The 26,068-nt window shown below is 44.1% G+C and overlaps 1 protein-coding gene across 9 annotated transcripts; it reads left to right on the top strand.

Moving 5' to 3' along the window:
- Positions 1-632: 632 nt before the first annotated feature.
- pecam1b (platelet and endothelial cell adhesion molecule 1b) lies at positions 633-26,068 on the top strand. 9 transcript variants are annotated; one of them, XM_072384160.1, is made up of 16 exons: positions 633-837; positions 936-971; positions 5,711-6,004; positions 6,091-6,372; positions 6,447-6,719; positions 6,848-7,117; positions 10,876-11,157; positions 12,531-12,809; positions 13,669-13,773; positions 13,889-13,919; positions 16,179-16,258; positions 21,184-21,237; positions 22,533-22,622; positions 23,059-23,115; positions 23,861-23,883; positions 25,838-26,068. In XM_072384160.1, the coding sequence occupies exons 1-16, from the start codon at positions 795-797 to the stop codon at positions 25,937-25,939; spliced, it is 2,301 nt and encodes a 766-aa protein (XP_072240261.1). In that variant the 5' UTR covers positions 633-794; the 3' UTR covers positions 25,940-26,068. The 9 variants fall into 9 exon arrangements, with proteins under 9 accessions (XP_072240261.1, XP_072240262.1, XP_072240267.1 ...); XM_072384161.1 differs by lacking the exons at positions 13,889-13,919; positions 16,179-16,258 and having other exon boundaries at positions 634-837; XM_072384166.1 differs by lacking the exons at positions 22,533-22,622; positions 23,059-23,115; positions 23,861-23,883; positions 25,838-26,068 and having other exon boundaries at positions 635-837; positions 16,183-16,258.

The raw sequence follows: 26,068 nt of genomic DNA, 5'->3' as shown, positions 1-26,068 counted from the left end.
TGAGAGTTCAGGTTGCTTTAGCACCTTCCTGCAGTAGATGGATCATTTTAAACTGGTGTACGGCGTCGGTTTCCACGGAGAACAGTTGATTTTTCCAGGACCGGCGTGTTTCAGTTCCACTGCCAGCTCTGACAGTTTATTTAAGGGTCCGTTAGCTCTAATGCAGGCTGGCTGATCTCAGTGATCAGTAGAGATCTGTGTCATGACTTGCTGTGTTCTGAGATATTAACACACTTTCCTGGCCTATGAAACGTATTGCAGCAGCAGCGTTAGTTACGCCGTCTCTGAGCGGCTGTTCCAGTTTCACACCAAACTATTTCCACCTCCATGTGACCTGTTTTCAGTGGCTGAGACGAACCGTTATCTTCCCTTCAGGAAATGGGATTTGCTGCACAAAGAATGTTCTCCATACCTGTGCAGGCCCTGCCAGCCGGGGTCAGAGGTCAAACGCATGCCCACAGTTCAGGCTTATTGTGACTCCATCACACACACACACACACACACACACACGCTGTATGTGGAGGAGGCCCGAGAAGAACATTCCACAACAGCAAAGAGTCGGGCGGCACGAACATCCTGAGGAAACAACACTCACTTCCTGTGAAATTAAGCCAAGCCGATGGCTGTTTGGGGTGATAACCGCCGCCACTGGATCACCGCTGAGTGGCTGAGGTAAGGCACCACCTCGGGGTCCGTTCCCGCCCACAGGCGCACAGAAACGCCACCCGTGGGGCAGCCGAGTCACAAGTTTGTTCACCTCCAGGACAGCCAGCAGCCCGGGAGCCTCGGACAGGATGGGCCTCCTGCTACTGCTCAGCGCCGCACTGCTGTGCCGCTGTAAGCCGCCTCACCTTTTACCTTCTCTGGGCTTATCTTCTAGCAGATGATTGATTTGACTCTAACCTGGTGCTTTATGTTTCTCTTCTCGCTCCAAGACTTCCAGTCAGGGAGAGTGGTGAACGCAATGGAATGTAAGTATAATCTGAGATAAATAACTCGCTGATTTACCTCCCGGAGGTTTCCCTTTTTGTGGCTGAAGAGCTTAAACTTACTCTCTGCTTTGGGCTGGTTTGATCGGTTATTTGCCATTAAAAACCCCCGATAAAAAGTGAAGAGTGGAAACAGAGTGGGTTGTTATCAAAGCCCTCTGATTGCTGGTGTGTGATGTGGTGGAAAAGCTGCGGTAGGAGGTGTTGGGAACATGTTGGCGAGCAGCGTCACACGCCTCCCTGTCCTCTGGAGCTGGTTGGTGATGGAAGGAGTGAGTCTTTAACAACAGTTGGGCTGTGACTGGCAGGTCCAGGATGGTTCGCTTATGTTTATTTGTGAAATATTAGGATGATTTTAGCTCTTTGGAGCCCAAATATTTATTTGAATAAAACAACCAGAGAAATTTGGGGGTAAAATCACTGACCAACTGATGTGATTTCTGCCATGACTGCTGTACAAAGGTGATACTTTAAGTGCTTCTGAACTCTTCTTCTTACTTTTTCCTCAGTAATTTAATTCCCACACCTGCTCGGTTCTGTTCAGGCACATCACGGTTACTTTTTACTGCTTTACACTGATCGATTTACAACTTTAGCTTCCTAAAGACACCAAAATACACCCCAGAACAGCTGAAGGGATGCGTTGATGGACAGAAAATCAATTAGTTTGTTCACTTAGGCAGATTAAAAGGCCTTTAAATAACATTCAGAGAATATAGGTGTAAAAATGTCTCCCTTTAATGGGATGTTGATGTAAAAAATACTGTATTTTAGTCTTAAGCAGACCCATTTAATGTTTTTGTATTAATCCAACCAGGATTGGAGCATTTTACACCCAAAATGTCATCTTGTAAAACCAACCAGGAAGTGACGAGATGTTTAAGAGCAGATTTCTTATCTGTGGCTCGTTAAACCGTTAAAGGAAACTCTGATGTGGAAGCGCTCGTGTGACTCATATTTCCCTGCTTGTAGCGACCTGTTGGAGAAATATTTCAACTACAATAGATTTACTCCTCATGTATCTGAGCTTTAAGTGAAGCTTGTTCGATAATCAGAGTTTAAGCCCAGAGATGACGCCTAAACTCTGGGGAGTTAGCGTCTTCTTTTAAATCTCTCCCTAAAACATGCTTTCATCTGAGTTTGTTCTGACTTTACTTGATTTTCTTTTCATTTCGCCACCAGAAAGTGAGACGAATTACTTCAGTGTGGCCACATTTCATGACATAGACCAATATTTAGCTTGTTGACTGCAATCAGTGGCTCATATCTGTTAGATGTGTCCTGTGTAAGCGTTGAAATTTAACAGGATAAAAGTCTTTAAACAGACATTTTATTCTACAGAAATGTAGATAAATATGTAAAACACCCCAAAGAGATGCTCAAAGTACACTAAAAGTGCTCTTTTATTCTTTATAAAGCCATGTTTCCCTGGCATTAAGTAGAAAATTAATGACAAAAAACACCCGGCATCAGCCAAGTTCTGATCCAACATCAGTGTTGGCCCAGATTTTATCATTTAGTAAAGTGACAGTGTTGGCTTCTGTAGGTCTGAACTGTCACACCAAACAGCCGCTTTTGGCTAAATAAAGATTATCAGATTATTTTAGGAGTCAGTCACTGCATAAAGCTTAATCTGAGCTGAGTTTTCTGTTTTATTTCAGCTTTTTCCAGCTTTTCTTTTCTAATTTTAACTCTTTACTCAGTTCTTCTTTACTCAGTCCAACACCAACCCCGTTCTTCACGATTCTTCCAGTAAAACACAGCAGTCACCTCAAAATGTCACAGACTGGAACCTTTTTCAGGGCTCTCCTCTGCCTCCTCCTCCTCGTTTAAACCCACAGATGATCACATCTGTGCTTTGATGTGTTGAATCTGTGGCTTGTTATAGATTTTATTACTATGTAGAAGAAGGTAAAAGACTATTTTTCACTCTTGCAGAATATTTTGCTGATCATACAGACATATTTTTACTCGATTTTTCTTGTCAGAGCCTCTCAGAGTGAAACCACTATGCCCCTGAAACATGGTCCCACTGGGGGGTGAAATGGAAATAATCAGATTCATGGCTTTTTTATGTTGTCAGCCTGAACCTGCCGTGACTCCTGCTGTGTTTGGACCCCTGACTTTTCTCATCATCTGCCCTGGGAGCTCCTGCTGAATGATGCTGGGCGTGGGCCAGATTCAGCCTGCTCTGAAATGGTGCCGCGTCCCCCGAGTGACCCGTTTGTCGAACAAAGTGCTTTTCCTGCCTTCTCAGGCTTTATTTACCGCCCCGTTTGGAGTCACAACAGCAGCCTGTTGTCTCTGACACTCGTCCATACGGGTGATGCAGTGCAGAGGTTTGAAGCAGACGCTCCTGCCTCTTGTTGCACTGCGGGAAACTAAACCGATGTCACTTTTCAAAGTGCTTTCCTCTTTAAATGCAGCTGAGAGTCAGGCTCAGGCTTTCTGGGCAGTTTCCACATACAGATGCTTGGCTTCGGCTGTCGAAGCAGGCATTTTAGGCCGTGTTTGTGATGTTATTTCAGAGATAAGAATGAAAGGAAGGAAGGAAAATCATATTTGGGAGACTGAAGGCGTGTGAGAGAAAACAAAAGAGGGGTCAGTGATCATGTTGGCCGACAGATAACGAAGCTGATGATGAGGTTCGGTCTGAATGTGAACACCGTGCAGATGCAGGCGCTGTGAATGGTTGAAAGGGGAGGACTCTGAGATCTAAGATGCTCCGGTAAAAAGCACCGCAGGGAAATCTACTGAGCCTCTGTTATTGCTTATTGAATAAAATTGAATTTCATTTGCTTTTATTTCTCTCATCCAGCCAGAACGTGGGACTCTGATAAGATTCTGAAGAAGCAAATCAGCTTTCTGAGCACCAGACTCACTTTTCTGGCAGCCGTACGGCCATTTCAGTGATAGCTGAATGGATTTTGTGTGGATTTAAAGTAAAAGTGGTCGCTGAAATCCTCATGTGACAGTCGGACCTGGAAGCTGAAGCGGAGGAGGTGCAGTTTGTCTTTCTGCATATCAGCGTTTGGACACGTCTGAGGCTGGTTAAAAGGCTTAAACTGCTGTAGTTTACATGGAGCTCACTGGTTTTTCTCTCTCTGTGTGTTTGTGTTGAAGTGATTAGCGCACGGAAAGCCCAGCGGGCTCCAGCCATTAGGCTAATCTTAATTATCAGAGCGTTTGATGGTTATTTCCTTCGCCCATTACGGCCTGGAACAACACACACGTTGTGATATTTCTTAAGCCCGGAGGTATGCAGATGTCACATCAACATGTTCTGGACGCACTGTTTTTACTTCCAAAGAACACTGAGGTACTTTGAAGGAAAAGCTGAAGCTTTCCGTCTTTTCTTCTGTGTGTTTCGTTTCCTCACAGGCTGACAGATGAAAGCTTTTATCGGACAGTTTTAACTCTTCTAAACCTGAGTTCTGGTTGCTTTTTTAGGCCATGGGTGACATAATGAAGGGTGTGTTTGGGCTGAAGGTTGTTTTGTATCGTGCATCCTTCCTCTTTGTTGTCTCCTGCAGTGACGTCAGCTTTGTTAGGAGGTTAGGAAAAGATGGATGGAGAGATACATGGAGAGAGCCTGTGGTTTTTGTCATGTTGCTCCATGGAGGCTCCACTCACCGGCCACTTTATCAGCTGCAGCTGCTAGTAGAAGCTTGGACCCCCTTTTTCCTTCAGAACTGCCTTAATTCTTCATGTCAAACCTTCAACAAGGTCTTGGATTTGGGTCCATGTTGACATGACAGCATCATGCAGCTGCTGCAGATGTGTCGGCTGCACATCTATGATGTGAATCTGCCGTTCCACCACATCCCAAAGCTGCTCTGTTGGACTGAGATCTGGTGACTGGAGGCCGCTGGAGTTCAGGGAACTCATTGTGATGTTAAATAAACCAGTTTGAGGTGATATGAGCTCTGTGAGATGGTGAATTATCCTGCTGGAAGCAGCCATCAGTGGATGGGACACTGTGCTCATAAAGGGATGGACAGATCTATATATATGTATATACAAGGGCTGTTGTAAATATATACACACACACATATATATATTCTTTTGTCCTCCACTTGTCCAGTTTCCTCAAATGTTTTAAGGACACACTGCACACCATGCTGAGATATGCCAAGTTTTCAGCTAATAGCTCTTTGGGAATCACCTTGTTGCTGCAGAAATCCTATTTTCTGTCTGTCAAACTGTGTTTTCTTTGCTGTTTTTCATAGATGCAACTAAAGAAATGGGAACAAATGATGCATCTTTGTGACAAAGTGCCTAAAGATCCAATTTAAAATGGCTTCTTTGCTAAGTTGTCTGTTCTGTGTCGACACAACACTGGTTCATCCCTTGAGTTAGGAGCCTTTTTAATGCTTAAATGATTCATAGGTCAGAGTTAAGTGGCTTAACAAAGAAAAAACACATTCCTCTGAAAAAGGACTGGGCTGAAAATGAGTGAAAAAGCAGAAAATGTCCAAAGAAAAACTGAAAAGCTGGAGAACTTCTGCTGAAAACCACTTTAAAAGATTATAATAAAGTCTGGCTGCTTGGAAGCAAGACACAAAGAAATGAAGGGAGGATAATGTATTACAGAGCAGCTCAAAATATTATCCGAAAGCTCAAACTTAAGGTCAAAGTTAGCCTGATTTAACCTTTTAACTTTAAGGCTGATATTCTGCACACAAGACGTTTTAACTCCATTGTTCAAATTCACACCCCAGCATTCTTCATCGACTCCATCACCTTGTCCATCGAGCCTCACACCGACGTGCCTCGGAACACCAACGTCACTTTGAGGTGCAAGGTCAAGGTCATCCAGGGGTCAGAGGTGCTGAGTCGTGAGTACGGCTTGTACAAGGACAACGAGATCATCTACAACAAGACCACCAGCTCCTCTGAGGATTTTCTGTACCACCTGCCCGAGGTCAGAGTGTCCAACAACGGCAGGTACAGCTGTAAGATAAGCATCAAAGGCCAGCTGAAGACCAGCAGAAACAAAAGACTCACGGTGTCAGGTGGGTGCAGATTTCTCACTCAGGTGTGACATGTGACCCCCATCGCTGCTGCAGAAAGGCTCATCTCTTTGTTAACTGGCTTCCAGGTCTGGCAGAGCCCGTCCTCCGCATCAACCAGAGTAGCTTCTCAGAAGGAGAGGAGTTCTCAGCCTGGTGTTCAGCGCCGGGCGAGACCGGCTCGTTCATATTCTACTACTACGATAACTCCGAAGAGATCCAGCTGCATCACGGGAACCACGACACGTCACTGGCCAAAATTCTCCTCAATGACGTTGGAAGGCACGACATTAGCTGTTCCTACAGCGTCGTCCTCAAATCAGAACCTGTCCCATCTGTGGGAAGCAACACTGTCACTGTCGCAGTCACAGGTACGTTGGATGTCAGTGTGTCAGCTTTTCCCAGCAGTGCATCCAACTGAGGACTCATTCTGTTGCATCCACAGAGCTGTCCATCACGCCGGTCCTGGAGATTTCCCCTCAGGAAAACATCTATGAAGGAGACCGTCTCAGGATCACCTGCACAGTCAGCGGCTTCCTGCAAAGCTCTCAAAATATGCAGCTCATCTTGAGCCAGGAAAACCGCATGCTCATCCGTGGACAATCGGACGTGAACTACAGCATGATGGCACCGCCAGCGGCCCCGAGCCACGCCTTCCAGTGCATGCTGATGGTGGGCAGTGTGAAGAAGGTGGACACAAAGACCGTGCCCGTAAAAGGTGAGTGCACAGAGCATGGATGGAAATCTGCATCCTGTTGTTTCTGGCTCTCCGTAAAGCACTGATTAGCCTTTACGCTGTTGTCTCAGCCAGAAGATGAGCTGATGTTTGATGTGATCTTTCCACAGAGCTCTTCTCAGTTCCCACTCTCTCCATGCGTCCTCCTGAAGTCTTTCAAAGGGAACCCATGACCTTAACCTGCAGAAGCGACAGAGTAGCCCACGAGAGGCTCGACGGGAGTCAACTTAATTACACTCTTTATCCAGTGGAGAGCCTGATTCCCAGAGGTTCAGGGGTATTCTTTGGCAAGGCCCTGCTGAATGACTTCAACTATACATGTGCAGCTCAAGCAAAGGGTGTCGAGAAATACAGTAAAACTCTGACTGTTCGTCCAAAAGGTGAGCTGCCTCTTTAAATGCATGTGAGTTAAACACTTATGATTTCAACATAAAGGTGATAAGAGTTGGCATAACCCCTCTTTAAGCTTGATTGAGGTTAATTAAGCCCAAACTAATCACAAACCACGTTAGATGATGATTTGTAGCTTGTTTCTATTTGACAAATATGCTTCCACTGCCTGGAAATGACACGAAAAGCTAAAAAAACAAAGAGTAGATGATGTTTTCCTCCTTTGTCTTTTTGTATCCATAATTTCTCATGATGTCCTTTCCAAACTCTGTTTCCAAATGGTCAGAACGATGTGTAAAATGTTCATAAAAAGTCTCATAAATCAATGTTTTCCAGTAACATATAAAACAGGTCAGATGTTGGTAGGAAAACATTTTGATATTTTTATTAAAAATATCAGTTTATCTTGAATTTGATGGCAGCAACACATGAAGAAACTGGACGGTTAATCGACAACAGGTCGCTAAGGGGATTTGGTATAAAAAGAGCACCTTAGAGAGGCAGAGTCTCTCAGAAGTAAAGATGGACAGAAGTTCTGCAATCTGCCGACAAATTATCGAGCAATTTCAGAATAATGTTCCTCAATGTAAAATGTTGAAGATGTTGAATATCCCATCATCTACAGAACATAATATCATTAAAAGATTCAGATAATCTGCAAAGGACACAGCTGAAAGTCGGTATGAGATGCCTGCGATGTCCAGATGGACCTGATTCTGTCCTGGAAATCACTGCAAGGTCTCAGAAACACTTCCAGGAATCATTGTCTGTGAGCACAGCTCACCGTAACATCCGCAGATGCAGGTTAAAGCTCCATCAGGCAGAGAAGAAGCCATTGATGTGGGAGCAGGGGCTCCATCAGGCAGAGAAGAAGCCATTGATGTGGGTGCAGGGGCTCCATCAGGCAGAGAAGAAGCCATTGATGGGGGTGCAGGGGCTCCATCAGGCAGAGAAGAAGCCATTGATGTGGGTGCAGGGGCTCCATCAGGCAGAGAAGAAGCCATTGATGTGGGAGCAGGGGCTCCATCAGGCAGAGAAGAAGCCATTGATGTGGGTGCAGGGGCTCCATCAGGCAGAGAAGAAGCCATTGATGTGGGTGCAGGGGCTCCATCAGGCAGAGAAGAAGCCATTGATGTGGGAGCAGGGGCTCCATCAGGCAGAGAAGAAGCCATTGATGTGGGTGCAGGGGCTCCATCAGGCAGAGAAGAAGCCATTGATGGGGGTGCAGGGGCTCCATCAGGCAGAGAAGAAGCCATTGATGTGGGTGCAGGGGCTCCATCAGGCAGAGAAGAAGCCATTGGTGTGGGTGCAGGGGCTCCATCAGGCAGAGAAGAAGCCATTGATGGGGGTGCAGGGGCTCCATCAGGCAGAGAAGAAGCCATTGATGGGGGAGCAGGGGCTCCATCAGGCAGAGAAGAAGCCATTGATGGGGGTGCAGGGGCTCCATCAGGCAGAGAAGAAGCCATTGGTGTGGGAGCAGGGGCTCCATCAGGCAGAGAAGAAGCCATTGATGGGGGTGCAGGGGCTCCATCAGGCAGAGAAGAAGCCATTGATGTGGGAGCAGGGGCTCCATCAGGCAGAGAAGAAGCCATTGATGGGGGTACAGGGGCTCCATCAGGCAGAGAAGAAGCCATTGATGGGGGTGCAGGGGCTCCATCAGGCAGAGAAGAAGCCATTGATGGGGGTGCAGGGGCTCCATCAGAGAAGAAGCCATTGATGGGGGTGCAGGGGCTCCATCAGGCAGAGAAGAAGCCATTGATGGGGGTGCAGGGGCTCCATCAGGCAGAGAAGAAGCCATTGATGGGGGTGCAGGGGCTCCATCAGGCAGAGAAGAAGCCATTGGTGTGGGGGCAGGGGCTCCAACAGAGAAGAAGCCATTGATGGGGGTGCAGGGGCTCCATCAGGCAGAGAAGAAGCCATTGATGGGGGTGCAGGGGCTCCATCAGTGCTGAAATGTATGAACAGGTTTTAGAGCTACATCTGCTCCGAAGGCCTTGCATATTTCAGCAGGACAAAGTTAAACCACATCCTGCATCTATTCCAACAGCACGGCTTCGTGGAAGAAGACGTTTCCCAGTGTTGCTGCCATCAAATTCAAGATGAAAATAGCAACAAATCATTTAATTCTGTTTTTATTCACATTTCAAACAACATCCCAACTTTTTTTGGAAGTGGGGTTGAAAACAAATCGGTCCCCAAGCATCACATTTTCACCACAGATTGATCGTGAAGACGGTGCTTTCGTGGTCACGATCTTCTCCGTTCCTTCTCCAGACTACATCTAGCCTTGTGAAGGTCTGTCGGACCTATCCAACGAGATATGAGTCTGAGTCTACTCAGAATAACTTAGGTGGCCTTTAACAAGCCTTGGAGAAGCTGAGTATACAAAACAATGGTTAAAAATGAGCCAAACATGAGCCAAAGCAGTCCAGAAATGATTAACTGAGCCCAGATGTGATTAAATCCAGGATCGGTTACATCCAGGGAAGCCACTCAACCTCAAAAATCCAGAGATTCTTGCAGGAGAAGACATGCAAAGAGTCTGTTAGCAGTGCTGCTGGTAGCAGGGAGAAGGCTTTGCCATTCATTATCGAATAACAGTACAATAGCCGAGTGAAGCTGACACCCCGCCCACGTAACAAATTCCAGCAATTCAAACTGCCGTTTGTGCTGCTTTGGTTTCTGAGATATTATGAATTATAATTTGGGGCGATGACATCACCTCCAAAACATGTTGCTCCAAAACGTCTACTTTTTAGTGCTGTTTGTGCAGCACAAACAGCACTAAAAAGTAGACATTTTGGAGCAAGATGGGGGGTGGTGACCTTTGGATGACCAAAAAAAACATTTTTAATATCTCAGAAACGAAAGCAGCTCAAAGGATAATTTTAACAGCACAAACCTGCACAAACGGAGCTGGGATTTTTTACGTGGGTGGGGTGTCAGCTTCACTCAGCTCATTACAATGACTCTTTGACACTGAAATGGCCTGAAATGGCCTTAAATGATCTTAACCCATTACCAAAGGAACAAAAGTCATCTAATGACATGTATATATGTTAAAGCAGCGTACCGTCATATAAAGACACGGTGAAGGACGTGGAGGAACGTAAAAAAATGGCTTCATCCAGCAAAATGCTTCACAGTTTTTCCAGTTTTGAGTTGATTTGTAAAAGCTGTACTTCTACTAGCCCTGAAAGATAAATAGATAATAAGATGAATCCTGGATCAGCAGTTCATATCTGCCGCCTGGAACATTTTAGCATCTTTTAGACCAAAATAAGCTAATGATGATAACGTGGCTCTGTAAACACTGAAAAAGCAGCTTCCGCTGCACTAGATTAACAAATATGTTCCGCAGGTTTGAGTACTGATTTAATTTCTACTTCTTTATCATTTTGCTGGACATCAAACAGACAAACAATTAGATAATCGCACCCATGAGGACAGTTTTTAAGGGAATGTGAAAGAAAGGGGGGTTATTTCCTGTTTCAACAGTTGCTTTTATCATATTTTTTCAATTTTTATCAATATTTTACAAATACGAAGGTAACAGTTAGGCTAAGATGAGCGGAGGATCAAATACCGACGTGTCACACATTTGATGATGTCACAATCCTGCAGAAAGACGCCATATTCTGTTTGGCTTTTATGTTTGTGTTGACTGATCTTTGAATGCATCTGCTGGCTGTTGTTGGTTTTCACTGTGCTACAGATCCCTCACAGTCATTTGTTTTTCCGTCTCCAGTTTTTGTCTCCACTCCAGAAATCTCAGTTACTGGCAGGGTGATCCTGGGACAGCCCTTTCAGATTCTCTGTCAGTCGGTCAGAGGCAGCCTGCCCATCACCTACACCCTGTTCAAGGACTACCAACAAATTGGCAAAAACATCGTCCAGTACCCTCGTGACAAAGCTCTCTTTACAGTCACCATCAACCATACTAGGGAAATAAGCAAGTTCATCTGTGAGGCGAACAATAAAAACAACAACGAGGGTATTCTCAGTGGCGCGCTCAATGCAACGGTCATCGGTAAATATTCAGATCTGAATTAAAGAAAAAACATGCTTATTTGACAAAATGTATTATCTATGAGAATCATCATACTCCATACCAAGAAACTGTCATATATGTGTCCAAGGTTGGGGCTCGTTTGAGGTGCATGGATGGTGTGCAGCATATTTACATCCTACCACAGATTCTCAATCAGACCTGAGCTTTAATTAAGCCATTCCAAGACAATTAGATTAACCTTAGCATACCGCTAAGCTAATCCCTTAGCAAACCGCTAATCATACTCCATACCAAGAAACTGTAATATATGGGTCCAAGGTTGGGGCTCGTTTGAGGTGCATGGATGGTGTGCAGCATGTTTACATCCTACCACAGATTCTCAATCAGACCTGAGCTTTGATAGGCCATATAAAAACAATTAGCTTAACCTTAGCATACCGCTAAGCTAATCATACTCCATACCAAGAAACTGTAATATATGGGTCCAAGGTTGGGGCTCGTTTGAGGTGCATGGATGGTGTGCAGCATATTTACATCCCACCACAGATTCTCAATCAGACCTGAGCTTTGATTAAGCCACATAAAGACAATTAGATTAACTTTAGCATACCGCTAAGCTAACACTCAAGCGGTATGATTAGGGTCTATTCTTAAAGGTGAACCTGAATGAGAGCCAGTTTAAATTCTCCAGATAACTGATGCCGGTTTCCCTTAAACTGCATCGAGCACCATCCATCACTTCTTCAGTTCTGGTCCGTTTATCAGGCCAATGACAAACATTCCCACGGCACGATGCTGCCACTGCCATGCTCCACTGTGGGAGATGATGCTGTCAGGGTGTCTGAGATACTTTCTGGTGAACTTCAAGGGGAGGTTCACCTCACCGGTCTGAGCATGTGTGTTCAGTAAATATTCAACGATTACCCGGAGAAAACATTGCAAGAAAACATTTGGAAACAGCTGGAAACTGTGGTAATGAATCCTTCCTACAACCACCAGTAGAGGTTTTACCAAAAGGTTTTAAGGCCGTTCTCATTCCAGTGATTCGTCAGGTCCTCTTGGATCATAAGTAACCACAGACGCCTTTAGCATCAGTTTTTCATGTGCATAGTGCAAGGACGTGCTTCTGAATCATGCATTTTCAACTTTTCCTAAACCTAAACAAGTGGTTTTAGTGCCTGAATCAAACGACAACTAAAAGAGAGACATTTTAAAAAGATGTGTTGAATTCTAGTTGTGTTTTTTGAGGCCTTTTGACTTTTTTCATTATAAGGAAGTTGTTGCCTATTGTGCAGCAGACACTCCAGAAAGAAAATAATTTATAAGGGGAAATGTTTAAGGACTCATTAATGTTACAGGTTGACTAATCTCACCTTCATTCCCATCCTCAGTGCCTCTGGGCCAGCCAGTTCTGTCCGTCGTCCCGAACCAACAAGAACTGTCTGAGGGAAATAATCTGAACCTCTTATGCACTGTGAACGGCACGCCACCCATCACCTTTAGGTGGTACCGTGAAGGTGATGCACAGCCAGTCAGCACCACAACCTCAGACAGGAACTTCAAGGACTACGAGGTGTCTGTGTTGTCCAAACAGCACAGCGGCAAGTACTTCTGCGAAGCTGAGAACCGCGCCAACAACAAGGTCCGAAGCAAACTCATCAGCATAGAGGGTGAGACGGCTCAAAAGGTTCTGTTCTGGCACTCAGCAACACTGGGTTTAAGTATCCTAGCATTAGCAACAAAAGGTGCTGGGATTGTCTCAGATGCACACTTTCAAAGTTAAGTCTGCACCGGGTTTAATGATCCTCCATTTAACAAACTCAAGGTGGTGCTTGAAAGTTTGTGAGAGCCCAATATGACCTAAAGCATCAGAAGATTTGTACGGAAGCCCTGAAAGTACAATCCCAACTTGTGATGCTTACATTTACTTTGACTTTTCCTTCTTTGTAGACTGTATGGACTCAAGATATTTCATGTTTTTTTTTGTATTTAGTCTGTTAATATAGATTAATTTTTGTATTTCAGACCTTCTTTTTCCACTTTATAACGTTTCCTTCTCCCAACACTTTAACAACGTTCTGACACTGAGGAAACCAAGTGATGAAGAGTTTCAGCTGTTACTTTGTCCCATTCTTGATGTGTGCAAGTAAAAAAAAAAAAAGAAGATTAATCCAGATTATAGACCAAGACTCTGATTTCTCTTCTAAATTAACTGCTAATCTGAGAGGCTCCCGTGCTTAAAACTGTCACAGATATAATATGTAACGTGGAATTATTCTCTCCAGCCCTGTGATTATAGTTCAATTCTTCCTTTTTCTCTTTATGTAGTTTTAGGAGTTGTCAGAGGTCACAATAAATGATCTAAATGGGATTATTTCTTTCCAAAGGGCTCTCAAACGTCCAAGCACCCCTGTTGAGCTGTTTTAGCATCAATGACAGCGACCTGCAGACTGTTAGGTTTATCCCAGCTGGTCATTCTGCTCATGTTTCCTTTGACGCTTACATGCTTTCCCTCCTGTCTCCCTTCAGTCCACATGGCGCAGTGGAAGAAGGCGCTGATCTGGGGCGTCGTTCTGCTGGTGGTGTCTGTGCTGGTGTTGGTGGGGTGTGTGCTGTACTTCAAATCCAAGAGAGGTAGTAAGACCTACAGTCCTCCGGCAACACTGGCTTCATATGTTGATGAGTAAAACCCATTCTTCATCCAACTACTGCACTTCTCTCTCTTCTCACTTCTCCCCTCTTACTGTAGGTAAAAGAGACACAGCTGCTGAATTGTCAGTGTGAGTTGGCTTGACTATTTGCTTCTCCTTAATGTGACAGCTACTGTAGAAACTGCTGATGTTGTCTGCAGCTCATCGGGTGGTTCAGGGTCCAGGGGAGCGTTCGGTGTCAGTTGTTTATTGCCTTTAAGGAGCAATACTGGTTGTTTTGCATGTTTGTACTGTTAAAACAGCATAAACCTGATCTGAAGATGGTTTCATGCAGCGATTTTTATATCAGGGCAGATGGAGACACGTTTGGCACACAAGCATTACATGAACTTAGCAGCAGCCTTTGTTTAAAGCGACTTATAAGTTAGAAACATTAGTAAAGCAGCAATGTTGGGTTCGAGTACCCATGTGACAGCCTCGAGAGGTCATGAGACCACCTGCGTGTGAAATGTAAAAGCGGTGTCCATGAGGAAAGGTTTTTAGCCACAATCATCACATTTTTCTCATGTTACCCAGTTAGTTTTGACTTCTAACCCTAAACAAATTCTGTTATTGCATCAGGACAACCAGGAAGTGACCACGCGTTCCTCGTAATGTGCTGCGTTTACGCGTAACCAAGGCAACCGAGTAAAACGGTGAGGGTTGCAGTCGAATTGTGGAAGGAATGGATTTAATATTGACCGTGATTGTTCTTCCAACCACGTTGTGTTGTGGTCTGAACTCAGTTTCATAAGCTAACAGTCGGAAGCTGCACTGAACTGTGCCGCCAACCCTCCCTCCTTCCTCTTTAAGAGGACGCGATGGCGTCTCAAACAAAGCGCCTAAAAATGACTGCTCTGATGTGGAAGCTCTCACATGAGCCGTGTTTCCCACCTGCTGCTTGGAGGGATCTTACCTTACAGTTTGCAGTTGTGAGTCGTGTTGAGCACGAAGAAACGACCCGTGGGACTTCGGCTGTTCGAGGACTCGTTGTGAGTTCAGTATCTTGCACAAGAACATATCGACACGTTGGCTGGTGAAGCTGGGGATCAAACCGAAACCCTCCTGAGCTGCAGCCGTCCCTTTTTACTCAGGTGACCGATCAAATGAACGATCAAGTATAGCAATCCCTGTATCTGAGTTATTGATCGACTGCGGTGATGCCTGTTGGTTTGGTTTGGGTCTAAATAAAACCTTTTAGAACTAAACTGGTCAGATTAACACAACCAGATGAAGTAATTGGAATTATTTCTGCTTTAGGGCTGTCACTTAAAGGGGAACTCCGGTATTTTTAACCCTAGAACATATTTCTGGCATGAAATACGTTCATCTGCTCACTGAGAACAGTTTGGTGAAAGTCGGCGTCCTTCAGAAGATATTTAGATAACTGGAGATCCATATAACGGAGTGAACGGGGCTTAGAGGATGCAGCCTCTAAATAAGTCATTATCTGTCTTTATTTCACCAATACTTTAAGAAGAATAAATGAATGAACGTGTGCTATAGCTCTAACGTATTTCATGCCAGAAATAAGGTCTTGGTTTAAAAATACCAGAGTTCCCCTTTAAGCTCACAGTTTGCCCTGTGATCTAGCATCAGCTCATCTAATGTATTCCCTGCCAGTCTCTCAGTGAAATAAGCTGCTAATGTTTTATCTGCTAACCAGCAAGCAAAACCACCAACTATTTTGGATTTACGCCGTGAATGAATACAAAGCACCTGAATGACAAAGCTGTTGGCTCACCTGCGAGCTTGTCAGCCAAGTGAGGCCAATGAAAGTTGGACACCGTCAGCCACAGCAGGCTCCTTCTCAGGGGCTCATAAATCACTGAGAAGCAATGAGCAAACATGGGCAGCCCACCAATATTGTTTCAGGAACTTATGAGGCCTAAAATGAACCTGGAGCTAGAATATACTTGAGAAAAGTATCATGTGCTGATAATCCGACCCAGAATGATGGATAACTGGCACTGAATTGAAATCAGTGTAGGTAAGAAATCCAGGAAATAAGACGAAAAGTCGGCTCGTTGAATTTATCACCAAAGATTAAGCTTCTGAGCACACTCTACAGGGATATACTCCACATTAGAGCGCCTGTTTTCTCCAGAATCGGCCTCTGAGACCACCGCAGTTTAAGCTGAAAACTTGGAAAGGAAGGGTGTGACTCGATGGATTTTTACTTGATATCGATGTCATAAAATCGCGCTCGTTGCTCAGCTACAACATGCAAAACCACCGGTGTAGTTCCGCGGTTGCTTCTGTGTTCTGTATCTGAATTCTTCTGAGGTCTTTGCTGTTTTGGATGACCTCGCTGTTGCCTGAGCTGACTTTATTTTCACCGTTTCTCAGAAAGCCTTCGAGCCCTAAATCAGATGACTCACTAACAGTGACTCTAACCCACGACACAGAGGTTTATAACGCAGCCCCAGGTAGTCTGGTTTTACTGTTCTCCTGTGTGTCACTAACAGGCCTCATTAGCCTTTATCATCTAATGACCCCCCCCCCCCTGCTGCCTCAGCACCGGTGTCTGTTCTCATAACAGTCCGTGTTGTGAAAAGCATGCAGAGGCCTTGTTAAGCTGGACAGCTTTCCTCTGTTCATGGTAGATATAATGTTCAGGTGCTTGTATGTCGCATCGTCTTTGTCTCTCTGACTCTTTTTGTTTGCATGTATCTTGTGTCAAAGCATGTGTTGCAGAGGCAGAAGGAGTAAGACGCTGTTAGAATATAGTAGCCGTTAAATTGTGGCTCTTGGTACTGCAACCTGCTTAGAGCGGCCATTATCATCTTCTTCCAGACGCAGTGTCGTTCTATGATGGCAAGGAGGGGAGAGTGACCAATGGGACTCGGGGTAGCATGGCGTCGCTACCTGCTGACATCAGCAACAGGAGCAGCTACAGTATTCCAGCAACAGTGTAGAGCCGACACTTTTTATCGAAAGGAAGCTCTTAAAGACCTTTGGACACAAACACCAGAGACTGTAAACCCGTTTGTGATGCAGGATTCGGACGCTTTCTTCACCAACGTTGCTCGTTTTTTATCTTTCTTGCTGTTTTTCTTGTATCACCAGGACCCACTGCTCCCTCTCCCCTCCTCCTGCAGTCTAACTGGCTTCTGAATTTATCCCAACATGACTTTGTCTGGCTTTTGTGTCTGTCTCCATGTCCTTTTCATTGCTGTTCTGCCTTTGTTTTATCTAATGTTCATGTTTTAAAGTAGGCCTGGTGATGTTGATTTGTACATACATGTTGTTACCATTAGAGGAAATGTGTGTATATACTTTGGTTGATCCCTGGACTCATTGAAAGAGAGACTTGTAGAATAAAAATGTTTGGTTTTGTTCATAGGTGTGTCAGTACCATTCATTTATTTTGCTCCTGCTCTTTACCTGAAACTGAACTCATGTGAAGAAAGGTGTTTCATGCTGGATAAAGCGCCCACACCACATGATGAAGGCCATTGATTTCCTGAAATCCGAACACACAGCAGAGACTTCCTTGAAAACTTGAAACAATGGAGTCTGCAAGAGACTTCCTATGTTGGCATGCAGTGGGGGAGGGGGGGCAATAAGACTTGGTACTGTGGAGGGTGGGATTTATTCTGTTTGAATGCATGCAGCAGGTGGAGGAAATGAATCACAAAAGCCTCGGTTGAGCTGTGTGTGAGATTACATTACCAATTGGGAAGTTGTTTTTGCCAGAATTTACTGTGCAGCCGCTGCAGAATTAACGACCCATTGTGCACGAGGCAGCGGAGAATTTCTGTGTGCACCACATGAGGAGGAAAAATGTGCTTCTTTGTGACTGGTTTTGTTCCAAGAACATCGAGCCTCTGGAGATGAGGCGATGGGACCCAGAAATCTGGTCCTGTTCAATTCAGTCTCAGGATAAGATGTCGATTAAAAACAAAACGATTTCCTCTCAATATGAGCGTCACTGCTTTAAAGTTGCTTTACATGTTGATTTCTTACTGATGATTTGACCCAAAAAGCTTTTGAGGAGGTGGAAAAGTGAGAAACAACAAGTTTGTCTCTCACTTGTGACGTTTTGATCTTCTCTTCATGAACATTTTAAAAGTAAATATCTGGTCTGAGCTCCTTTATTCTCCAGCACAGCCTGAACCCTCTGAGACGAGCTTTCTGTCATTTCTTTAAGGAGTCTTCAGGAATAGTTCTCCAGGCTTCTTGAAGGACATCCCAAAGCTCTTCTTTGGATGTGGGCTGCCTTTTGTTCTGTTCTCTGTCAGATGATCCCACACTGCTTCAATAATGTTGAGGTCCGGGCTCTGGGGAGGATTCATCCCTCCATAAGACCTGTTGCCACTGATTTTCAGTCCACTTCTTGTGTCATTTGGCACAGCTCAGCCTTTTCTCCCTGTTTCCCTTCCTTAAGAACGGCTTCTTGACAGCCACCCTTCCATGGAGACCATTTCTGATGAGGCTTGGGCCAACAGTAGATGGATCAGCTGAAGGTCCAGATGCATCTCTCAGGTCCTGTCAGGTCACAGCTGGATTTTTTCCTCTTTCTTAAGGACATCACTTTCAGATCCTGTTCATCTGCTGTAGATAGTTTTTTAGGCCTGACACTTCTTCTTTTGTCCTCCACTTGTCCAGTTTCCTCAAATGTTTTAAGGACACACTGCACACCATGCTGAGATATGCCAAGTTTTCAGCTAATAGCTCTTTGGGAATCACCTTGTTGCTGCAGAAATCCTATTTTCTGTCTGTCAAACTGTGTTTTCTTTGCTGTTTTTCATAGATGCAACTAAAGAAATGGGAACAAATGATGTGTCTTTGTGACAAAGTGCCTAAAGATCCAGTTTAAAATGGCTTCTTTGCTAAGTTGTCTGTTCTGTGTCGACACAACACTGGTTCATCCCTTGAGTTAGGAGCCTTTTTTCTGCCTGAATGAGTTAAGTGGATTAACAAAGGAAAAAAAATAAACACATTCCTCTGAAATTAAAAGAAAGTCTGACAGCTTGGAAGGAAATATAAAAAACTGAGGGCTGGATGAACAGTAGAAGAATCTACATGGTTAGTTCCTGCTCATAGACGACTGATGTTACCTTCTTACTGTCTGTTACGTTTGGTTTTAGCTTAACGTTACTTTGCCTGGAAGAGGAAAGCTGTCAGTTCATCTAATGTCACTTGATTTATAAACTATGTCAGTATTTTCCTGAGTTTGCTGCTGTTTTCATTGCATCTTGAGGCTTGATCGGGTTTGAAAGGACGATTCGATAAGATTGTGTTCTTCAGAAAAGACGAGGAGACACAGTTGAGACCCTGACAGTTACTTTTATTCAAGTATTCAGACTGTAAAAAGACACAATCCTATCAGTTCTTTTGGGTTGGAAGTGACTTATGCAGTTTTTGTATGTGGTTAAAGTTCATTCCTGTCTTACTTCTTTTCCAATGTGGCTGCATCTTGCACAAAATAGCATGTAAACATGTCACATTTTGGCTTTATTCCTGGATGACTCAGACTCTTGGCACTCCAGGTACAGGGTATAGGACACAGAATATAGGGACCAGAGCTTTCTCATTACATCCTGAGAAGTTTATCATATAATTTAAGCACAGTTTGACGGTTCAGTCACACAGAGAAGTCTGATCATTACCCGCTGTGCACCTTAGAGCTCTGAGATTCGTAACGTACACAGATTTATGTGTTTCTTTGAAGAACAATCCAGTTAAATGGTGTGTCCAGAGACACTGTTCAGATCAAAACCTCAGATAAAGTACCTGGTACTTTTTTTAAAGTACCAAAATAAACCATCTGAGGCGAGTCAAGAGAGGTGGAAATGTAATGGAACCGTGTTCTGAGGCCTCAGTGGATTGCTTCAAATATCAGTTTTGTTATCCGTGGAAGAAGTAAGGAAAAAGTCCTGAATTCAAGGGAAACTGATTGGTAACCATGGTGACTGTGTCCATAAAGTTTGCTTTGTGGATGATGGACAGATTAAGGAGTAAAAAAAAACCTTATTTCCAGAAAATTTGGAAACTTTTCTAAAATTTAAATCTGTTCTTAATCAGATATAAGTACAAAGAAATTATTCTGAGCGTCTTCACTGACCAACTGCTTTGTATGTTAAAGAAAAACCTGAACAAATGTTGAATTTAATGCAGCAAAAGGTGGAAAAAGACAAATAAGTGAATAAAATATGCAGGTAGCAGCTTTGTGAAAGAGTGACAGGTGAGGGTGTCAGGATTGGGTATAAAAGGATCATCCACCAAGCTATAATTATTCTACATTTGATGCCAAATTCTGACACTTTCAGCATCTACAGAGTAGAATAATGTGAACAGATTCAGGGGAAATCTCAGGGTGGAAAGGCCAAGGACAGAAACCACTGTTGGATGAGCTCGGAGCCCTCAGGCAGCACTGCAGGAGAAACCGTCAGGCCACCATGATCCATACAGCCACATGGGCTCAGGAGGAGCTGGGAAAAGCATTTCCACTCAACACAGTCCACGGCTGCATCCAGAAATGTGAGCTGAAGCTGCATCACACCAGGAGGAAGCCATATATCAGCTCTGAGCAGAACCACGGCCCAGTTCTCTGGACTCCAGCTCATCTCAGAGGGACAGAAAGACAGTGGACACGTGTTCTGTGGGCAGATGAGTCCACGTTTCAGCTGCTTCTGGGAAAAACTGCTGAGAAAGAGCATCCAGGCTGTTCTCAGAGGAAGGTTTAAAGCCAGCGTCTGTGATGGTCTGGGGCTGCAGCAGAGTCCATGGCATGGAGGGCTTCATCTGGGTGAAGGTACCACTGATGCACAGCTGGATGTTGGAGTTCTGGAGAGACAGATGCTGCCATCAAGGTGCCGTCTTTTCCCGGGAGGTCCGTGGTTATTTCAGCAGGACGATGCCAGACCTCATTCTGCAGGACTTCCAGCAGCTTCAGACACACAGAGTGTGTGAGCTCGGCTGCCTGCCTGCAGTCCACATCTGTCTGCTGCTGAAAACTCAGGAATGGACTCAGATTCCTCTGAAACAATCAGTGTCTTCAGTTCAAAGCATTAAAAAGAGTCATTAAAGGAAGCTGATGGGAAACATGACTCTGGAACAGCTTTTACTGACTGTTGCTGCATCAGATTCAACATTTGTTTTCTATTTTCTCAATAAAGTAAAGCTGGTCAGTGAACTTGTGTCTGATTAAAATAGATAAAAGTTCAAATATATTAATAAATTACAGATTAAAGTTTTTTACTCTTTAGAAAACCCAACTTTTCTGTAAATGTAGTCTGTTTATGATTTTACTGTCAGTCTCTTTATCCTGACTGGTGCATGATTTAAAGGTTTTAGTTCAGTTGGCAGCAGCTTTCTGAGCTGATGTGTTTGTTTCTGTGTTTTGCAGTGAGGGTGGACGGGACATCAGTGAGTGTGTGGAGTGAACGGAAACCTGAAGCAGGTGAGCTACGCTGGAACAGCAGGATATGCACTCACCGCCCACTTTATCAGGAACACCTGTTTAATTACCTGTTCACACAAACAGATAATCAGCCAATCGCATGGCAGCAGCTCAGTGCATTTAGGCATGTAGAGGTGGTCAAGACGACCTGCTGAAGGTCAAACTGAGCATCAGAAAGGGGAAGAACGGGGATTTAAGTGACTTTGAACGTGGCTGTTGGGCTGATCTGCTGGGATTTTCACACACACCCATCTCTGGGTTTACAGAGAAGGGTCCGAAGAAGAGAAAATATCCAGTGAAAATGCCTTCATGATGCCAAAGATCAGGCCCAGAAGTGTCTCTGAGCAGCATCTTGTTAGCAGTACATAGCCTCCATAGGAACATGAAATGTGTTCAAGGCAACTTTATTTGTGTAGAACAATTCAACAACAAGGTGATTCAAAGTGCTTTACAGAGACATTAAAACAGAAGAAATAAAAAGCACCATTTAAAATTTTAACAAAAGAAAGAAAGAAGAACAATAGATAAAATCAGGAGTTAAAACATGATTCCATTTTGAAACTCAAGCTTATTCAAATGCAGCTGAAAATAGATGTTTTCAACCTGGACTTAAATCCTGAGTGTTTCAGCTGATCTGAGGCTTTCTGGGAGTTTGTTCCAGACATGTGGAGCATAGAAGCTGAATGCAGCTTCTCCAGGTCTGGTTCTGACTCTGGGAACTGATAAAGAACCAGATGACCTGAGGGGTCTGGAAGGTTCATAGTGGGTCAGGAGGTCACTGATGTATTTTGGACCATTCAGAGCTTTATAGACCAGCATCAGAACTTTAAAGTCTATCCTCTGATGGACCAGAATCAGAACTTTAAAGTCTATCCTCTGATGGACCAGCATCAGAACTTTAAAGACTATCCTCTGATGGACCGGCAGCCGGTGGAAAGACCTCACAGCTGGACTGATGTGCTCCACTTCTTTGGTCTCAGTGAGGACTCGAGCTTTTTAAACACTTTTTAAAGATGCTTTTACAATAATCAAGCCTACTAAAGATAGTTTTTCCAGGTCCTGCTGAGACATCAGAGCTTTTAGCCTTGATATATTCAGTGCACATGTTCTCCTGAGCTCCTGCCAGGAGATCTTAAATCTCAAGAGTTTCTATTTCCTGCTTAAATAAAGGCAAAGTTCTGTTGGTCGAGTGTCTGAAAGCTCTGTGAAAGACCAGCAAGCAGCAGCATCTTCAGTCAGATAATTCGAGGCAACGCACAGGGTTCAGTGTGTTAAAGACAGCTTTGTTGATGCAGACAACGATGAGGAGAGCAGCACCGTGTCCAGCGAGCCGGATGTGGAATACACAGAGGTGGTGCATCCCCGCTCAGCAGATCCTGCCAGAGGTTAGACTTTCTGTTACTTTTTCTCTTTTTTTAACCATTCTGCTCATTATCCAAACCTCCTCATTCAAAATATGTTTCACTGCCTCACCCACATTCCTCTCAATTTGATAAGACAGGCGAGCACGTCCTGGGAGGGGCCTAATTACCCGTAATTAATACATCTGCAGGTTGATGTAACTGCAGGAATAGCTGCTGGGATTTTCAGCACCGTTGCAGACCTTATAAACAGGAAGGGTTGAGCTAATTAGCAGGCTGGTTGTGATACTGGCTCCTTCGTCTTCATGGCTCTGCGCTCAAGGTCCCAGCGGGCCAAAGATGGCAGTTAGTGGGACAAAACCTGCTTATTTTTAGGAATCTGTTGATGACATATCAGACAGTATCTTCTGAAGTTTGTCTTTTGATGTTCAGTGTGTTTGTTTGACTTTTGGACCAACAGCTCCTCTGAAAAAAGGCACGGACACCGTTTACAGCGAGCTCCAAAACTCTCCACTCGGTGAGTTTAACATCTTAAAAACATCTTCAAAGCTGCTCTGGTTAATATTCTAACTGCTGAAGTGGTCTGTGGTGGTCGGCCTCGAGATAATTCACTCAGTTCTGGAGGTTTTCTTGCATCTTTCAGCTAAACAAACTAACAAATGTCAACACAGAGGACATTTTAACAGCTGGAGACGGATATTTTCCTGATAAGTTGGTGGAAATAAAACAGTTAAATACTGGACTGACTGGTTTGAAATATAACTCGTAATAGATGTTGATGCTGCTTTAAATCTACCGAATGTATGAATAGTAAATCAAATTGATTGATTCCTGATTAATTCTGATGGTATTAGAGCCATGTTGAATCTGACTGAATATGATTTCCTGGACATAAACTTGTACCAGCCTGCAACCGTGACCATTTCCTGTTGCCTCCGTCCGGAACTTCCTGTTATTACAGCAGCAGCCTGACCCTGAACGTCTTTATCAAGCAGTCCATCAGAGTCCTAATGTTTCCTGTACATCGCTGGCAAAATAAACGGCAGTTGTTGAGAGAAGTGTGTAGAAGAATGAAGGCTCGTTGTAAATGTTGATTCAGATGACAGAGACGGGACTCAGCGGGTGAAACAAAGACCTCAGAGCACGTGTGCGTCAGCGTGGGTCAGCGTCACAAATGCCAAGTGACTAATGAGATCAGTCAGGGAGTAGGCAGGTGCACATCCTGCCTGTACACGTTTAATTGGTGATGCTTTTTCCTACAGGTGCTGTTGACCACCATGACTATGTGAGTAATTATCTGCATGATAATGCATCATCTGTTTCACTGCCTGCAACATCAGACCTGTTTACGCTGCATGTATCATATCCTGAACACATGTAAAACAGTATTTTATTGCATTTTACTGCATTTATTTAGAAAGCACATGTTTCCCTTTACATTCCTAAATAAAGATCTGAAATAATATTAAGTAAAAATTAAACATTTAGAGGGTCTGTGGACACTTTTGATCAAATGTACCTGATGTAGCTCCAGGGACTAAATAACTGCTCATGTTTTCAGTTGGAGCTAAGATGCTAATTTTATCTACTCGCTTAAAGCGGAACTCTGGTATTTTTAAACCTGGACCTTATTTCTGGCATTAAATACGTTCATCTACTCACCGAGAACAGTTTGGTGAAAGTCGGCGTCCTTCGGAAGATATTTAGATAACTGGAGATCCATATAACGGAGAGAACGGGGCTTAGATGATGCAGCCTCTAAATAAGGCATTATCTGTCTTTATTTCACCAATACTTTAAGAAGAATGAATGAATGAACGTGTGCTATAGCTCTGTTAGCTCATAGCTGCTGTGTTGTTGTTATTGACGGCTATCGGGGGGCTTATAGAGGGCTTTCTACACACTCATCTACCGGGATGACATCATCGACGCACACTGCTGCCAGGGCATGAGCCCCCCCCTAACCCCAGGGGCAACAAGAAAAAGAACCAGCCCAGAATCCAGGAAAGACACCAACCAGGACATCCCAGGTGAAAGTCGGCGTCCTTCGGAAGATATTTAGATAACTGGAGATCCATATAACGGAGTGAACGGGGCTTAGAGGATGCAGCCTCTAAATAAGGCATTATCTGTCTTTATTTCACCAATACTTTAAGAAGAATGAATGTGCCTGAAACATTGATGGTTTTTACTTTAATACCTATCGGTAACGAACAAATATGTGGCATAAATGCTCTTTTTTCCAGTGCCTGTAACACTGCAAGTAAAAAATAAATAAAGAAGACAGTAGCCCACCAGGAAAAGTCATTGATCACCTTCTTCATCTTCCTCCTGAGCACTAAAACCATCAAATTCCTCTTCTTCAGTGTCCGAATTGAACAGCCTCAGAGCTTCACTCACTTCAGTCTCTTCTGTTGTGGCTCTCAGAATCTCATCTCAGTTTGATCGCCTTTAATTTAAAAGCTGCATCATATGAATTTCTTCCTTTGTTTTCCATGTTGAGGGTGAGTACAAATGACCAATTTACAATAATTGAGTTGTCTAAGTGTGTTTGAGTTATCGTACAGTTTCAGTGGAACTATTTGTTCATTTTATTGGTCTAATGTTACGAGGCAAAATGTTTTGGCAGCATGAAAAAATAAGAAAAACACATATATTAAATGCACCGTTTTATAAGCCGCGGTGCTCAAAGTCTGAGGAGAAAGTAGCAGCTTATAGTCCAGAATTATGTTACACATCCGGAACAGGCTTACGTTTTTCTTCCATTGAGTCAAACGGTGACCTCAGCTTTGTAACTCGTGTGTTTCATGTCACTCCTCGTGTCCCAACCCCACCGAGTTCCTCCGGGTCACATTGACACTCGAGGGAAACTGCCGTCAAATTTTCCAGACGTGAACAAAGGCATTTGGGCTGGGGCTTCCTCTGCCTATCAGCCGCTCCGATCGGTCCAGTCAAATTACCTCCAAGCCCATCTCAGCCAGCACGCTGTCTCCCAGCGAGCCTTAATCACAGCCTGGTGACGGCACTGCTTGTCCATACATGGTGCTCAAGGCAGCTAGACGGAGGAATTTGAAGCAATAAACTGAGGATGTTGTGACATCATGGTCTGAAAGATCTTCCTGATAACAGATCTTCTGGTTTGGTTTGACAGCTTGTCGGGAAACTGGTGTATAAAACAAGATTTGTGTTTTATTTGGAGGATTCATTTGTTTTATCATCTGTGCTTTGTGTGTCTGCAGGGCTCAGTAGAGTATGCTGATCTGAACGGGGAACAGCCTGAAACAGGCCAGTACCACCCAGAGTCCAACAGCTACCCGGACCTACCAGTGCCGGTGGATTAGCAGAAAGCTCCGTGTCCTCTTCGTTCTTTTTATATCTTTTCCTCTTACGTTAGTTCTTTATTAGACAGAAACTCTGTGCAGAATTGCTGTAAATATCGTTCACCTTAATAAAAGTCTGTCTGGACTGTG

The sequence above is a fragment of the Leuresthes tenuis genome, unplaced genomic scaffold (genome assembly GCF_036924035.1).
Source record: "Leuresthes tenuis unplaced genomic scaffold, fLeuTen1.0.hap1 SCAF_4, whole genome shotgun sequence".
NCBI classification, from domain to species: Eukaryota; Metazoa; Chordata; class Actinopteri; order Atheriniformes; family Atherinopsidae; genus Leuresthes; species Leuresthes tenuis.
This window is presented reverse-complemented; position numbering and strand designations above follow the sequence as displayed.

Coding starts and splice junctions, on each gene's coding strand:
- pecam1b (XM_072384160.1), top strand. CDS start 795: ATGGGCCTCCTGCTACTGCTCAGCGCCGCACTGCTGTGCCGCT. Junction 838..935: donor CGCCGCACTGCTGTGCCGCT/GTAAGCCGCCTC, acceptor TCTCGCTCCAAG/ACTTCCAGTCAGGGAGAGTG. Junction 972..5,710: donor AGTGGTGAACGCAATGGAAT/GTAAGTATAATC, acceptor TTCACACCCCAG/CATTCTTCATCGACTCCATC.